Here is a 19161-nt window from a genome sequence, read left to right on the forward strand (position 1 = left end):
TAATATTATTTATATCAGAGATTCCTTGACTATTCAGGACAACTTCTTAAGACCCAGATAGCCAGATTATTTTAGAAGTCAGTCGATAAAACAAAACCGCTTACGTTCGGGACAGAAGAAACCAAGTACAGTATTGTGTAGTGAACAATTGAACGACCTCGAAATGAGTGAATCAAACGAACAAAAGCTACCGCCGACACGAAAGAATACAATTGTTGTTGACTTCAGAAAGTGCAAAATTCGACCTTCGATACGAGAACTTGAAGGTTTGCTTAAGGAGTAAATGCATCTTGACAATAAACGTGTGCTTTTACTTCAATGCAATAAGACAATTAATGTTGTTTACATCCAGTTTTATAAAGAGTTGGATGCAATTCAATTCGCAAAAGACAATAACAATGTGCATTATGTGGAGCACGAGAACATTAAGTACAACATTTCAGTATATATGGAAGATAGTGTTATAGAAGTGCGTGTGCATGATCTTCCCTCAAGCGTCACCGATTCATATATTCGCAAAACTATGTCCCAATACGGAGAGATTCTCTCTATCGAAAAAGAAAAGTGGAAGAATTTTTTCCCCGGTATTCCAAATGGCGTACGTTTATTACGCATACATTTGAAGAAGCCTATACCTTCTTGTGTGATTTTCGGTCAAGATACAAGAATTCCGTGCAAATCACTTGTTACCTATGACAATCAGATGGCCACATGTCAATATTGCCAAAAAGCTGTTCACTATGGTAAGCCATGTGATAAACTGGACAAGTACCCCAGTACACCTGTGACAGCCACCAACAACAATGAAGCATCCCTTTCAAAGAATCCATCATCATCCCCTATAGAACAAAGTACACCAGCTGCAGTTAAAAACTTACCCTCCAACCAACCAGCAACTGCAACCAATGTACAACAAGGTGCATCTACAGCAACTAGCAACGAAAAGAAGACGTAAATCGACAACAATACCATCGATGCGGCAATGAATGACGAGACGAACCACGAACGAAGTGCCCCACAATCCTCTCAGGAAGGAAATGGAAGCTCCTCTCCCCCTAGTAAAAGGGTGACAACGAGATCCAACCCAAAATTATTTTTTTTAAATCGGCTCAATCGGTCCGTAAATCTTGTACGCAAATAGACCTGAATAAAAATATCTTATAAAAAAATGATTCCATTTAAGGTCTAGGTTACACTAAATTACATTATGAATTAGTTGTATTGTATTTGTTTGTAAAATTTCCTAATTTAGTTTTAAATAGATGAAGAATCATTGAACAATCGCTTTATTGCACTTCGGGATAGATGAAAATCAAAATCATTCGAGCAACTATTAAATAAACGACAGTAGAAATACTTGAGCAGGAAATTATTCGATATTCTTATAACAAGTTGCTAAACGTTACTCCCATTTTAAAACTTTTGTGTCTTTATGTCGACCCCTTTGGCGATAATTTCCATCATTAGATCATACCCATCCAGCAAAATTGCGTCTGAAGCAGCTCGCTAATGTTGTCGTCCAGTTTGTCAAGTCAGGTCAGATCCAAACATATTTCAATAGTAGACGACGTTCAGTCTTCTCAGTCTTAGCATATGAAAAGAGTTTAGTATGGTTTAGAAACCAAATCTACTTTGACAATACACATACACACGAACATATTGCGGTCTACACGAACTGAATTGAATGATTTGTGATGTTCGACTCTCCAATACGAATAAAAAACTCCAAAATATGCCCTGAGAAGTGATAAGCTGTTCAATTGAAACATGCCCATTTTCGAGGAACACGCGCTGTCCGAGTACACTGTGAAACTTGATACTGTATCAATGGTACTGAAGCGCAATGCACACAAATGGACAGCAACAGAAAGTTTTGAAACCAGAAGCGCAACAATTAGCATATGTTTGAGCTACCTAATTTTTGGAGCGCTTCCTGTCTTTAAAAGCTGTTGACCCTCTGAGGTAAAAAAGGTTTTGAATGTTGTTAACAGCAGTGAAAACAAGAGTTGATTGATGCTAATATGGATATCAAATTTATTATAATTTTTCATCGATTTGTTTTTCATGAAAATTCATGCTCATATTTTTTACTAATCCTAAGTCGCGAAACACGGGATCAAAAAAAAAAATTACGATATTATTCATGTTTTTATGAACTACAAAGCGTCATTCCCAGCTACCCACGTTTCACCCAATCATTAAAGTTATTGTATTAAAGATAGTTGATCTCAACCGTTGAGATGATAATAGATAATAGACTGTTATCAGTGACATGTTTGAATGAGCCGCGACTGAATCACGTTTCCAAATGCTGTCATCAAAGTAGTAAAGATATGTCGCGTTGCCGGTGCGATTTGTTTCCCATTTCAGTAATGTATAGTTAATGACCAATCAGCTTAATGTTTGACAATAAATGAGAGATAATCATGTTTTAAGTACGTCGATTTAGAAACACACAAAAATCACAATTGCATTTCTATACAGTCAATGTTTTAAAAAATATGATAGTATTGAGATAGCGCATGCGTGCATTGTCAACCGATACCTTGACTATAAAAAGCTGAAAATGTGCAAGTTAATGCAGTTAAATTATGGTGTGCTGACCGATATCTCCAGAATGCATTAGCAGAACGTTGGCGTGGGTGTTCCGCATATCGCAATCAAATGAAATTTCATGCGAACGCCTGAGTGACAGAATATTAATATATAAATATATTCTTCTTTCTTTTTAAAGCAGACTTCCTCCATGATTGTGTATTTTGTTTTTGATTATAGAGGTTTTAACCTAAAGGTCATTCACCTCTTCGGGCCCGAAAAACATTCTGACCCTATGTGCGGGGTTGGGAATCGAACCCAGGCGGGCTGCGTGAAAGGCATCGACTTACCCATCACGCTATATCCGTCCCCAGCCATGATTGTGTAAGTAATATAATTACCAGACTTTTGAACCTTTTTTAATAGGTATTAAACCAAAATACATTTGGTGAATTTTCATTGCAAAAACCACAAGTAACAGCCCTATGGGGTTGCTCGAACTGTTGACGAAGGACTACACGAATATTGTCAAAATCACTGTATTTAGTTTTTATTATTAAGGCACCATCATATTTTTGTACCTATTTGTATCTTTGTATCTATGCAATACACTTTTGGAAAAATGTTTTGAGAATTTTAGATGTCCTGAAAAGGACCGTTCGATGATCAGCAGTATTGATTGCCCCTCGTGCGAATCGAACGACTTTTCAATTAAATCCACAACATATCCACTGATTGATAAGCACCTTCTCTGCAGCATTAGCGAACCACTTAGACTGCAAGTAGGATCAAATAGTAGCGTCTATGCTATGTGAAATGCAAAGTAAATTTCAAAAAACTGTTAGAGGAAGCCAAGTCTTGGACATTCTGGTGATCGACTGCCTCACCGCTGCCAAATATACAACTCAAACGATACAACCGTATCCACCAGGATTTTTTCACATTGAAATCTTTGACATTTTCAGCGAAGGTGAGAAGATGAAAACGCTCGGCTAACTTAGATACAGGCGACTTTGTTTTGTCAAATTGGATTTGACAACCGTCACTGAAACAATTTTGGTAGCCGTCTGGTGGCCATGGCTGCCCAGGTAGCCAATCGTAGTTATTTTTTCTATATTGGTAGGTGTAAATACGTTGTTGTATTGGAAAAAAAGACATAAGCGAAACATAAACTCCTTTTTGAAAATTTTTCTTCTAAATCTCCGTTTTCTTCATTCGACTTAGCGAAATCGACTCTCTCACTGAAAAATTTGAGCACTCGGAAAACAAAAACCGAATACAAGTAGTACACCGGACGGCGTCGCCCGGAAGGTTGAAAGATACAAAAAAACATCATTTGACATGTACAATTAGAGTGTAACTTTCGAAACTCACTTCACTGTTCCGCGTAAAAACATTATTACGCACAATCGCTTCAAATCCGCACAAATTCTGAATAAATACACTTTCCACTAACAGTTTACGTCATTTTTACATATCGGTTTAGAAATTTATATATGGATATATCGTAAAACATGCGAAAAACATCTAAACAATTTGCAAACAGTTTTAACAAGACTGCCCCTTTTAGCTTTTTAATGGATTGTTTTGGTTTGACACTTCTCATGAGTTTTGCCTTTCTCATAAGAAAGGTTATGCAATCACTGTGAAAACCGACTTTTGAACCGAGGCCCGGAGGGCCGAGTGTCATATACCATTCGACTCAGTTCGTCGAATACGCAAAATGTCTGTGTGTGTGTGTGTGTGTGTGTGTGTGTGTGTGTGTGTGTGTGTGTGTGTGTGTGTGTGTGTGTGTGTGTGTGTGTGTGTGTGTGTGTGTGTGTATGTGCGTATGTGTGTATGTAACGTTTTTTTGCACTAACTTTTCTCGGAGATGGCTGAACCGATTTTCACAAACTTAGATTCAAATGAAAGGTCTTATGGTCCCATATAAAATTCCTGAATATTATTTGGATCCGACTTTCGGTTCCGGAATTATGGGGTAAAATGTGCAAAAAATTGTGGAAATAAGTGCACTAACTTTTCTCAGAGATGGCTGAACCGATTTTCACAAACTTAGGTTTAAATGAAAGGTCTTGAGGTCCCATACAAAATTCCTAAATATTATTTGGATTCGACTTCCGGTTCCGGAATTATGGGGTAAAATGTGCAAAAAATTGTGGAAATAAGTGCACTAACTTTTCTCAGAGATGGCTGAACCGATTTTCATAAACTTAGGTTCAAATGAAAGGTCCTGTAGTCCCATACGCAATTCCTGAATTTCATGCGGATCCGACTTCCGGATCCGGAAATATAGGGTAAAGTGGGTTAAAAATTGTATACCATCACTGAAAATGGGGAAAAACCTAAAAAATTTTCTAAATCGACCTCAAATCTTTTCCAATTGATAGTTTTTATCAGTAGCCGGTCAAACAAACCGATTTCGGTTATTCTTTTAAGAATCGAAGAAAATTATTTTGAAGAATACCACAGTATTATATATGATAGTATGATTGATATGAGAAAGGCATCATTACACCACTAGGTGGATTAAAACAGGTTTTTGGCTAATAAACTTGGTTATAAAACCAATTTCATTTTTGTTTTCTTTGTGCTGTCCCTCAGTAATGATGGTGATAGATAAATAGTAACAAATTTTCTGATTTCAAAAACAAAATTAGTTGTCAATGAGAATTTCGTGTTGGATTGAAATATTGCTGGTTTGTGTCCAGAATATTCGTCAACTAAACACATTCTCTAAAAATAAGAATTTTTTTCAGCATAGTAAATTCTCAATTTTAACTAATTTTATAGTTATGTTGGAAATTTTGTTGTTAAAATCAACTAATTCAAAAACAGTAATACGAATTAGGCGCAGAGCTAATTTCGGTCGTTCCGTGCACTACAAACTTTTAGATGGCGTCGAAACAAGAGATCTTTAGTTAAGTACTGTTGAAAGAAAAATAAAAATATCTCTTACTTTGTATCGCAAATATTTGACGAAGTTTTCCTGCGTGATAATGGATTAAGGAACTTATGTGCTGGAAGACCTTAAGCAGCTTTCCGGAATGTCTTTTTATACTGCCATGCAACGGAATGGCGTAGAGGAGCATTTCAGGATGAAGGAAAATGCTTTTGGCAGGCAATATACAGCAGTGGTCGAGCAAGCCAAAGATTCATCACTACCGGGACGATAAACAAGGAAATATACCGTGGATAATGCCTAAAGCAGCTTTTGCTACCTGTCCGACGCAGCCATGACGCTCCACCGCTATTCTGGCCTGATTTAGCATCTTTTCACTACTCCAAAGATGTTTTGGAATGGTTCAAAGCGTATAAAACGTATAAAGAGGCGATTTCACCTAACTGCCCGAAGTTCAAACATCTCGAGCACTTCTCGTGAAGAGAGAACTCTGTCAATATAAACAAAAAGCTACAACTATAGAAAAAAAAATCGAAAATATATGGAAAAAGCAGCTAAATCAGTTGCAGAGAAGTATGCACAGACCCTAATGCTGGTGTTAATTCAAAACTTCGTAGTTTCTTAATACAGCCTAATTAAGTAATTGTTTCAAATTGATTAATAATGCACAATAAAATGAATAAAAATTCATCTTGGATTGAACCAACAGCTGTTTGTTTTATTATAAATTTAATCTGTCCAGAGTTTGTCGCGAGCAAACATTATAACCTTTAGCAGTAATCGTGAGGTTCAAATATAAAATCTAGCGAAATGGAGAAAAACTAGATATTTCCACAATCTTACAAGGCTAAAATAAAATGTCAAGATCCTATCGATACTCAATAAAACCTCAGCAGGAAAACAAAATGGAAATTAGATTGATATGGGAAAAGCGTGATTAGTATTTGCGTCCGTAAAATTCTAACCATACCGGTCGTGTCCAGTCTGAACAAACATATATTAAGTTCTTTTCTACCGGCTAGCCTTCCGAATTTTGTTTCTTCGCATCCACAATAGTTCAATTGGCAGAACGTTTCCCCTAAGAAGGTTGCGAATCGAAAGCTGTCGCCGAGAAACTGTTTCACAAGTTTTCATTTTATCAGTCACTCTTCAGTATAGTTTTTAGCTGAATAATGCAGGAAAGTTAAATATTGAGTACATTTTCATGTAAAGTATGACCTAGGAAAATGTGACCAGAACTATATATTTTCATAGGTGCGTATTAGGTTTTCTGAAGATTTTGTAGAAGGGCTGAGACAAAAATAGCTGACAGACAATTTTTTGCGAATTATTCCAGTTTTATTCAATCGTCCGAACAAAAATTAGCTAATCGTCAATAGTTTATATCTGAAAATTACCTCACTTGCAAATGCCTCAACCTGCAGTTTTTCAACAATGTTTCATAAACCAAAATAAAGCTCCTGTAGGAACTGGTCTAAATATCTTGATAATCTCACTTAAACATAGACTTAAGCTTGTCATTTCTTATCAATTCAATCATTGGTCTTATAGTTGTACATTTTAATGTTTATTTATTAAAATGTATGAACTGATCAAGCATCCAAGCAAGCAAACATAAATTAAAGATATCGATAAATCTCGAAATAAAGTCCTTTCAAGGGAATATTTCGGAGTATTCCAGCAGATCATCATCTTTAAACTGTCGTAGGGTGAGATATGGAGATTGTGTGAGCTCCCAGTATCTCATATTGTGTTTGAACTTCAAAAGTTGCTTGTTAAAACCAACTGTTTCAGTCTGAATGAGTTCAATAGATTGCGTTCCAAATGTAAGTTTACTTAATTAAGGGCAGAGTACAAATATTTTCGAACTCAAATTAAGAAATAATCGCATCTCCTACTTTTTTCCAATATTATTTTAAACTTGTTATTAAAACCAGCACCTGACCAACACATTGTATTTCAATGAAAAAGTTAAAACTAAAAAAATACAGGCATTTTCAAAACTCCAAGTTCTGGATGAAAAATAGTCATATAAATATAAGAACAAAATTCTACAGATCAAAAGTAATAAATTTACTCATATTAACTTTTCTCCTAGAAGTATTCGTTCTCAAGATATTTAGACATGCAAATAAAAATATCTAGGCTTAATAACGAGATTGAGCTAAATATAAATTCTGTGGTTTTATATTAACAAACTTCCTGCTGCTGATATTTTGAATTTTCTTTATGTCGTGGAAACAAAATCGTTTGAGACTTTGGAGACCTAACACATGGATCAATAATTCGGGACTAACAATGGAAACAACATTTTTTTTGCAAAATTTTTTTTATTCATCCTTTTAGGGTGATACAATGGTTCCAACGTTTTTCCAATTTTTCAATACCATATTTATAAAAAAAATTATCTTTCGCTTCAAAATAAGCTTCAGTTTCAGCGATGACCTCCTCATTTGAGCCAAATCTTTTTCCCTGGAGCATTTTTTTAATATCAGCAAAGAGCCAGTAGTCACTGGGGGCTAAATCTGGCGAGTATGGGGGTGGGGAAGCAGATCAAAGCCCAATTCGTTCAATTTCGCCATTGTTTTCATCGACTTGTGGCAGGGTGCATTGCAGCAATCGCGGCACCCACTTGAAAAAAACCTTTTTCATGCTCAATTTTTCATGAAGGATAGTAAATACACTTCCATATGATATCTGTGTCATCTCAGCAATCTCACGGAGCTTCACTTTACGATCTTTCATTATAATTTTTGTCACTTCACTCACATTTTCCGGTGTAACGGCTTCCACAGGTCTACCCGAGCGTTCCGCGTCATTTGTGTCGGTACGACACGTTTAAACGCGGCGAATCACCGACAAATCGTGGCCTTTGATGGACAAGAGTCCGGATAACATTTTTCAATCCATTGCACAGTGGGGAAAAAACGATCAAAAACGCGACTTTGCTTAATAATTTCATAAAAACATAAGCAAATATTTTCAAAATGAGTATTTCTTATGCAAATTTTTCTGTAGAATCGATTTATGATAGTTAGAAGATCCGCAAAATTCACTATCATGCCCGTTTTGCTCCAATTCCTCTTTTTTCTGACTTTACTTTGAAAACTAACTGTGAAACTCAGGAAAAAATTCAATTCAACCAATCGTAAGGTATTCCTGACATGCTCATAAGTTAGATAAATGGATTGTTTTTAATAAGATTGACCGCAAACAACTGTATTCTGTTTTACCCCCAGTCATCTTTTTCCATGAATTTACAGAAAAAAATGTTTTACTGATCGATGTTTGGACCAATTTTGGTTCAACAAGACAGTTCTATGTTTCGCATATAACCTCAAATAATTATTCACAGATGATGTTCATGATCGCATGCTACGTGCTACATCGTTTTACCCCAATTTTCCCACTAATATAATTTTATGTTGAATTCAGATTTAAAATCCCGAAGCAGATCCAATATGACCTACCAATATTGGTTCATATTACGTGCAAAACATCTGTTATCCAATTCAACACAAAGGAAAGACAGTACTAGCCTGTTTAACCCGTTTTACCCCAATTTATTTCATAAGTCGTATTTCTGGTTAAACTTTCTTTCGCATACCGAAAGCAGGCTGATTGCGGTTGATGAAAATCGATTGATATTACGAAGAAAGACCTGAAAATAGGATTACAAATGAATTCAATGACCGCACGAATCTTGCTATACCGTTTTACCCCAATTTATTTAATAAGTCGTATTTCTGGTTAAACTTTCTTTGGCATACCGAAAGCAGGCTGATTGCGGTTGATGAAAATCAATTGATATTACGAAGAAAGACCTGAAAATAGGATTACAAATGAATTCAATGACCGCACGAATCTTGCTATACCGTTTTACCCCAATTTATTTCATAAGTCGTATTTCTGGTTAAACTTTCTTTCGCATACCGAAAGCTTCTTTCGAAAGGTCTTTCTTCGTAATATCAATCGATTTTCATCAACCGCAATCAGCCTGCTTTCGGTATGCGAAAGAAAGTTTAACCAGAAATACGACTTATGAAATAAATTGGGGTAAAACGGTATAGCAAGATTCGTGCGGTCATTGAATTCATTTGTAATCCTATTTTCAGGTCTTTCTTCGTAATATCAATTGATTTTCATCAACCGCAATCAGCCTGCTTTCGGTATGCGAAAGAAAGTTTAACCAGAAATACGACTTATGAAATAAATTGGGGTAAAACGGTATAGCAAGATTCGTGCGGTCATTGAATTCATTTGTAATCCTATTTTCAGGTCTTTCTTCGTAATATCAATCGATTTACATCAACCGCAATCATCCTGCTTTCGGTATGCGAAAGAAAGTTAAACCAGAAATACGACTTATGAAATAAATTGAGGTAAAACGGTATAGCAAGATTCGTGCGGCCATTGAATTCATTTGTAATCCTATTTTCAGATCTATCTTCGTAATATCAATCGATTTTCATCAACCGCAACCAGCCTGCTTTCGGTATGCGAAAGAAAGTTTAACCAGAAATACGACTTATGAAATAAATTGGGGTAAAACGGTATAGCAAGATTCGTGCGGTCATTGAATTCATTTGTAATCCTATTTTCAGGTCTTTCTTCGTAATATCAATCGATTTACATCAACCGCAATCATCCTGCTTTCGGTATGCGAAAGAAAGTTAAACCAGAGATACGACTTATGAAATAAATTGGGGTAAAACGGTATAGCAAGATTCGTGCGGCCATTGAATTCATTTGTAATCCTATTTTCAGGTCTTTCTTCGTAATATCAATCGATTTACATCAACCGCAATCATCCTGCTTTCGGTATGCGAAAGAAAGTTTAACCAGAAATACGACTTATTAAATAAATTGGGGTAAAACGGTATAGCAAGATTCGTGCGGTCATTTAATTAATTTGTAATCCTATTTTTAGGGCTTTTTTCGTAATATCAATTGATTTTCATCAACCGCAATCAGCCTGCTTTCGGTATGCGAAAGAAAGTTTAACCAGAAATACGACTTATGAAATAAATTGGGGTAAAACGGGTTAAACGGACTAGTACTGTCATTCCCATTGTGTTTTATTGGATCACAGATGTTTTGCACGTATTATGAACCAATATTGATAGATCGCATTGGATCTGCTTTTGGATTGTAGATCATAATTCAACTGAATATTATAACTAGAAAAGAAATGGGGTAAAACGGTGCAACGAGTTTTCTGCTGTCAATAAAACTATATGCAATCGATTTGTTAGACTTTTTTACATCGGAAACTCTCTATTCGCTCTTCTGCAAGTTCTTCGGTTTCATGTTATATAGTTAAGCTTGAATACAATGCAGTATCAGAAGGGAACTTGGGGTAAAATGAACATGATAGCGTTTCGTGCGGTCCTTCTAAATACATGGAATCGATTTTACTGACCATTTTACACCAAAAAAGTGCTTTGTGGTCAGCTGTATCATGCCTCCAAAAAAATCGTCGCGTTTTTGGTCCATTTTTCCCCACTGTGCATTGTTTCGCTTGCACGATGTTTTTACCCATTAAAAAACAATGTTTTATCAAAACACGAAACTAGTTTTTTTTCATTTTTTAAACAAATTACAAAACGACTTTACTCCAACCTCGATAACTCAGCTGTTTCTGGTCGGATCGACTTAAAATTTTGACCCGTTTCAAGCAATGGTTAGTACTCCAGAAAGACGTGGTTACTGGTTTACTACGAGCGCCATCTATGCTTTAGTCTCGGGACATATTGATCCATGTGTTAAACAGGATTATTTATTATATCAACGATAATGTTATCATGATATGTCTTCTGCTTAATGTTCGAAGGATCTTTAACTGAATGTAGGTTCTCCTACACTCTTGTATTGTGAACTTTTCGGAATTGCATCCAAATGAGTGAAGTAATAAAGGACAGTCCTACGTGAAAAAAATCAGGGTTTTTTTGCGCATTCACGCAGAATAAGTACAGGATATATCGTTTTTTTTCTTTGCGCTATCATTGAGATGACGGCCTAAGGCCACAATTGGCCCTTCTCGCCCAGGATACATAGTTTTAAATAAACTGTCCAGAATCAAACGGTCGTTGACCCTTTTGCGCGTACCTGTGCTACCGTAATTGTATGTCATGATGATGCATGACACAAAAAAAATTGCGCCCCTTTCGGTTTATAGCATTTTGAGCCTACAACATAATAATTCTCCTTTGAACCATTCGCATCGTTGTTCATTAAGGACAATATACATATTCTAGCAAGGCAAGGGAAGACCGTGTTCATTCGTATTAAAGAATTCATGTCCTGCTTTTGGTCTTCCGAGAAAAGATTGCCTCATGAAATAAGTTCACGGTAGACTCACACATTCTTACATTTTTGTTGTATCATTATTTTTTGTTCCTACGGAAATTTAAATGACAATATCGCCAGCTGTCGTTATGACCTAGGTGCACGTGTACGTAGTTTTATTGTTGATTCATGTCCAACTCAAGTAACGATAGTGAGCGCATATCTTATCTCGTTACATTTGCATAACAATATTTACTTATTATTTCTGCATCGGAACATTTTTTCATACGAATAAAAATATCTCCATCGCTCTCCGATAGTACTCACCGATTATAGTAGAAATGCAAATGATGTGGACCGACCAAGAAAGCATCATGTTCTGTATTCTGGTTCTAAGAAATCAATTAAGCTTTTGAAAATTTTGAACTGTAAATAGTTGTTTTAACTGCATCTCAATACCAAAACCATCTCATTAGCTTAGTTATAAATATGATTGATCGAGATTTGCGATTAAAATATATTTTTTAAGGAATTGTTGTTGAAAACAATATCAACAAATCATTTCATTTGTTAAAAACACCGTTCATTAAAATGAGACGTGCCATCTTCCTTCAACTCATTCGCTCAAAGAATAGAATTAAAATCGTTTTCTCAACGATCTTGATTCAATGTATCGAAGCAAATATATCGCAACCATTGATTCATTTAATCGTAGGCCGAGTAATCGCTGAAATACTATAGTGTTTTCAATAATGAGGTAACTAGAGGTACAGTTACCCTATAACCATAGTACAAATAATTTCCGCAGTTATATTCAACTGATCCGCATGTTCCTTTATCTCTTCCTTCGACTGACTCACAATTGGTATTACCCCTATGCGACAATCAAGCAAAATTTGGTTATGAAATAATTCACATGCGAGCTGGTCTCCCTTCAAACATATTGGTCTGCTTTCGTCCGGAATGCAGAATTAAAGATGGAAAGTGAAACATATCGTTCCCGAGCGACATTGAAATATGCTATAAAATATCGTCACCGTTGTGCAACTACGAAAACAAAAACTCACCCCTTGCATGACGGTGCTCACAGCAGCAGTGATCGTTGATGAACGCCGCTGAGTGACAGAAATTAATCTTATCAATGTCACATTCTTCACACCAGGCTGGAACTTTAGCAATTTGTTCTAAATCCAATGCTTCCAAGGCCAATCGAGAATCCTTTTCGCTGACTTCATGCTCTTTAAAGTATTCAGTAATCGGAGTCGTAGGGTTGATCTTTGACTTGGCTGTTTTGGTGTCGTCATCACAATCTACGTGAACTTCGTTGGTTACAATCCCGGGACAGGTCAATGCCGGTAGGAAGACCATCATCGAAATCAACACATGTGACACCATTTGTGTTTGCACCCGACGAAAGGCCATTGCAATTATATGTAATCGACACGAGCACCACCAAGACCGCAAGCAAGCATTAGACTGGACAGCAGATACCAGAAAATAATATCTACGATTTGCGTTGACTCCTCTCAATCCAGTTCATGGTATGATTTTGTAAACTTTACTGATTAGTACGCTTCAATTTACACCATCGCGTGATGATCTGTATCACATATAGCATCACGTATCTTCATTTAATAACTTCATATTGATTCCATTTCAATAGACCACCAACGAAAATGTTGTCTTATAAAGGCACAATTTCACTTCATCCTTGATGACTCACTACATCCTTTTGGATATTCCTTTGATTGGACAAAACTCAAAACACATTCAGTGGGTTGATATGTTTGACGGCGGTTGTGAGGGAGGGAAAAAATGTAACATGCGCGTATTATGTTTTATTCCGTTGCAAATAAAAACAGGAAGACTCACTGACTGAGGAACTATGAAACAGAACCTACCCTTCCGATGCTATGCGAGCAACTGGAAGCATAAGGAAAGCATACACACGACTTGGGGACAGCTCTCAGGTGATATCGTTCGTATTTTAACCACGCGCTTCATCGGGTTTCGTTTTGCATGGCACATGCGTATAGTCTAATAAATCCAACCAGTGATGCCAAGCGGAATTACCATTCTCGTAACAAAATTTTGTTTTTAACGAACACCATTTTGAGGCAACGTATGTTTTGCAGCGAAACAGTACAAAAATCGGTCGTACGTCGAAGACTTGTGTTGGTATAAGTGAGAGCATATTGTTACGCCAGCTGAAAGCTGGATTCTAGAAAATCAAAGACGACATAATCTAATGATACTATTCCAGTTTTAAGTTAGTCGTTAATTAATTATAAAATACCCTTGGCATCTTAGAGCTTAAGCAGTGTGCCTAAAAATATATTATATTATTGAAAAAAAAAACATAATTTAAACACAAAACTAAGAGTTAATTGAAAAATACAGTTCTAATAATTGAAAATTTAATGCCAGGCCCGTACCCAGGATTTCGTTTCGGGAGGGGCCCAAAGATAAAAAAAATAATGTTACTGAAGATTGTACCTAATTTTCGGAGTGCCTTTTACGGGTGTTTTCAACAGACACTTTAAACTTTTCCACTTGAACTGTTATTGTATAACATTTCTTTACGTTAACTGTCTTGTTATTTCTGTAACAAATGTCTGAGATCTTCTAAATAATTATATATCTGTTTTTGATTTCGGGAGGGGCCATGGCCCCTCGGGCCCCCCCCTCTGGGTACGTGACTGTTCAATGCCATCCAATTAAGTTTTGTATTAATGATGGTTTTCAATCAAACTTTCGATTCAACCCATGTCTATGCCATGTTACTATTGATTTACATGTCGTGTAAATTTCATTATTTCTTTCTTTGTAACATGAGCCTTGCAATGGCTCTGTACGCTATGAAGCACCGATGTGTGTTGAAACCGTTGGCCTAATTGCACAGAAGAATTTTAATATAAAGGCATTGCTTTGCTTTTGGAACGTGTTAGTACATACAAAAGAGTTGCTTAGTTGAGTAAGCATCTCCACCGTAAGGAGGAGGTTCCGGGTTCGAGTTCTGCCTCTAACAATTCCTTTTCGAGAATTTAGATTTTTTTTTAAATTTTCATGTTCTTCTCTCTCGATCTGTTTCTCGCTAGGAGTGATGAAAAGTGAAAACTGAGTACAAGACAGCTTCTAGTGTCTAATCTAGTGTAAAAACTGTCTATTCGATAGATTGACTGATGACTATTGGTTGTACCAATGATGTAGGTGTAGATTTATCGATTTCGAACCGTTGCGAATAGTTTTAGAATGTTCCTAACAGTTTTACGAATAATAAATATAAGATTTTAATTGTAATTTATTTAAAATCCCGGCTCGTGCTCTGCCAATTATAGCTGATATAAGATTAACGCGTTATTCTCAAACACATCGCCATATGGTCACAAGCATGTACAGACAGGGTATTAATTCTTTAGATACTTTTTTGTGTTTCTTTCAGTAACAACAAGAATATGAAGTATTCGATACTGGAAGGATGATTTCGGCATTACGCAAAATCTACTCACATTTCTTGGTGAATCCATGAACTGATGAAATTATAGGACACATGTACATAGGAAGGATATTTGATTGTGGACTAGTGACGAGTATTTAATTGAGTAATATGAGTGTTTACAAATGAAAATAAAATAATATAAAATATTCATATCCATTGCCTAAAATATTGCGCTCCACCGAGATCCTGTTATTGTTTGGAAAAAAATTATTCTTTGTTAGAACGAGGTCTGTTCAAAAAGTACCCTTCGTATTTCTTCAACGGATATCGCATTTGTCCACGAACATGAGGTATATGAGTTTAAAGTCCAAGAGCCTAAGCGGATATTAAATTATTCAAGATAGCTTGCTGTAGTTTTAACGAATTGATTTAGATCTTATAACAGATACCACACTAACGGGTGGCAACTAAAATTTTGGAATTTCTTTCTCAAGTTGTCAAAAAAAGACAAACATACTTGGAGAAGATCTGATTTATTGTAATTAAAGATACATTGTTCATTGTTGAAAAAATAAGTGAACATTTGAAAACGATCCGTAATCGGATGTTCGGCGAAGCTTCCTTTTGATGTCGGAACAGGAGCGTTGTACGGCCTTCATGTCAACTTTGCGAATGCATCTCTTGATTCTACCAATCAACTGTTAGCAATTCGTGGCTCTCCAGTTATTTTTGTACACCAAGGAGCTCAAAACCCCGAAGAAATCTTCGATTAGGCGACACTGAGGTAGATTTATCGGGTTGTGGTTTTTGGGTACAAATGGGATCGAATGGGTATTCAGGAACGTTTGTGTTTTTTTGGTGCAATGTGATAACGCTTTATCCGGCCAAAACACGTATTGTCCATCAGCATGATGTTTTTGTAAAACTTATGTTTAAACTAATATTTTATGTTCGGAATAGTATCGATCGTTTCCGGGAATCTACGTCTTCGAAAGAGGGAAATAACTTTCGTCGTCCAAAACAAAACCTTTTCCGGAATAATTTTTGATCAACCAGCGGCATTGGGACTTCAGCGTTGAAATCTGTGCGTCAGTATATTCCGGGGCTCGTGTCTTCTTTCGGTACTTTATTCCGACTCTTTTCAATGTTCTGCAAATGTACTGGTGAGAATAGTTGAACTTTCTTGAGGCATCCCGTTGCCTCAGTGAATCCTTGTTGTTGAAGGCACGAGAAAGAGAACGAAGTCTTTTTACGATCATAATTTTGGCTGGTTTTTCACTACCTTCCTTACGAGCAGTTGCTGGGCATCTTAGGCTATTGTAAACTGTCGAAGCTGCAACATTTTTGCTTTTAAAATGTTGTACTATTTGCCGAGATTTCTGTGCAGTTGCTAGGGATGGGTATCGATACTGCGATACTTCAAGGTATCAATACTTAAGCCTAAAGTATCGATTTTTTAGGATCGATGCTGTGCAAAGTGGTATCGCGTGGTATCGATATTTTCATGGTCGATACCTGTCGATACTAGCTTGGAGTAAACATTATCTAGATTCCACTCTAATAGTCAATCAAAGAGCAGCCAGCGACACCCAAAAGCGAAATTCTTTAAGAGCATATAATATAAAATAATTTATCTAACTATTTAAACTTATTATTTTATTCCAGAAATTACAAAACAGCGACCTCTCTTATGTACCTAGCACATCAGATGAGGAAACGATCAAAATAGCTGGCATTAGCTCGAATTTGAAGGCTTTTCTAATCATTGAAATGAATGCGCAACTATTGTTGATTCAAGCAGAACTTGTAAAATTTTGAAACAAGAAGCCAACAAGGCTGCAATTATGAAGACGTCGAGTTCGTTCCTTAACGGAGATGCGACCAATGAAAATCTATGACGCTCGCATGGTATGGTTTTGAGTAATCGGCATCCGGACGACGACTTCTCAAGCGAGGCTCGTTCTGAAATGAAGGCTTTTTTTACTAGAAACCCGGTACCAAGAACTTGCAACCCTCTGCATTCATGGGAATCGATTTGCCATCAGTTCCCTCATTTGTTTCAATTAGCAAATAATTTCTTGCAGTATTGGGGACCTCAGTACCCGAACGCCATTAGCCGGGTGACGAAAGTTGTCTTCTGACGTCTGAACACTTTCAACGAGTGTTCTTACCTAGTTTGGATAACGAATTTTGATTTTTATTGAAGAAACAGACTGAATCAACCAAGATGTAAAATGATACCGTTAACCGTCTGTAACTTGAAAGATGAACAAAGGATCTCAAAACCAATCATCAGAGTTTTGGCTCTTTAGGGAGGTCCTCCATTTGAGACTAGTTTAATCAAATTCGACCTAGCTTGTATTTTCGATCGATACCGATACCGATACCAAGTATCGATATTTTTTCCTATAGTATCGATACCGAAACCTGAAAAGACAAAGCGGTATGGCGATACCAAGTATCGATACTTCTTCTTCTTCCTTTCTGGTTGGCGTCACCTCACTTGAGATGACGCCGAATTGATGGCACAGCAACTAAGGCTATATTGCCAGTTAATTTTCGTTTATAGTCCAGTGGACTTTCTTTTCACTTGACTACAAGCGAAAATCTCGCTGTGTGGCTGCGTCGAATCGTCAAAGTACGGCTGAAAATCCTTTCTTTCTTGCGAAATACTCGAATTTTCCCCGGACTAACACGATGCAACGTGCTCACCCGTTGAGAGTTTCACCGGAAGTGGTATCGATACTTTACCTCTCGATACCCATCCCTAGCTGTTGCAATGCGCTCGCTAAATACTTGTTGTTTCGACGGCATTTTGAGCAAAACTGAGCAAGCATGAACAGAACAGAAAATACTAGCAGAAAGAGGAGAAAGAGAGCTAATACATACACACTCTTAGTTCTTTCTGGGCTCGTTTGTTGTTGAGCATACAGGCCTCGAAAAAAATTCAAAATTTTAGTTGCCATCCGTTATCATCTAACCGTTGATATAATCTGAAGCAACTATCAATTTTATTCACGTTAAAATTATAGAGGTTTCAATAAGAACCTAACTGGAGACCTTGGGAACATATTCGGATCGCTATGCGAAAAATGCATTTACTTATCTGACAAAAGGTTCGACAATAAAGTTTTCAAGAGTTCAAACGTTTCAAGATTCGATGGATGTCCGTGATGGGGATTGAAATTTTCAGAAAGAACATCGTTGATATATCACCAAAGTCCTCACTGGACGAGACCTGATGAAGGGATATAGGCATTCTACGCTTCGCTGAAACGAATTCACGACAGCAGTCATCAGTGCGATGTGAAACATCTAATCGGCGACACGAACACTTAGTGTAATGAGTGCTCGTCCAGCCGACGAATTATCTCAAGCACCGAATCTGAGATTGATAGGTGGAGGAGTAACGAAGCCGCTTGTAATATTCAAACGCCAGACAAGCTGTACAAATATGGATGAGAAGAACTAGTTAGAGTACATACTGTACTTAGTGATTTTCGAAGTTTTGTGGAGAGAAATTCAACGGACGGAATGAATGAAAGAAGTGATATGTTCTATCTATAGAAAAGACGATAAGCTAGGTTGTAGCAACCGCGTAATTGAATTGCTAAACACCGCAAACAGGATACTCTCCCAAATTTTTCATAGCCATCTACCATTAGCCATTAACATTCGTAAAGTTACAGTTTGTGCCTTCTCGGATCGCATATTCACCATTCCACGGTTTTCCCAGAAGTGATGTGAATACAGCACACATGGGCTGAAAAGTCCCTGGTCTAACACATAGATGGCGCTAGCTTTATTGCAGCTACCTTTTTTTAGTTAATATTAACGTTTACAAGACAGTTGTTAAAATTTCATGATATTCCATTCATTAGTTTGTGAGTTATTGTACTAAGAGTGACGCTACTTTTGTTATTTTCAGAACAATGGATTAAAAACAATTTCGTGTTTTAATTGTGCACTGCTTCTTGATGGGAAAAAATACGGTTCA

The 19161-nt window shown here is 36.7% G+C and overlaps 1 protein-coding gene across 1 annotated transcript in view; it reads right to left on the reverse strand.

The window, feature by feature from the left end:
- The window catches only part of LOC131440468 (uncharacterized), a 35332-nt gene extending 21696 nt beyond the window's left edge, over positions 1-13636 (reverse strand). The window contains exon 1 of the mRNA XM_058611769.1: positions 12793-13636. Within this exon, the coding sequence (XP_058467752.1) occupies positions 12793-13147 (355 nt within the window). The 5' untranslated portion in view covers positions 13148-13636. The remainder of the gene's footprint in view (positions 1-12792) is intronic.
- Between the last annotated feature and the right edge of the window lie 5525 nt (positions 13637-19161).

Source organism: Malaya genurostris, chromosome 1 (assembly GCF_030247185.1).
Source record: "Malaya genurostris strain Urasoe2022 chromosome 1, Malgen_1.1, whole genome shotgun sequence".
In the NCBI taxonomy this organism is placed as follows: Eukaryota; Metazoa; Arthropoda; class Insecta; order Diptera; family Culicidae; genus Malaya; species Malaya genurostris.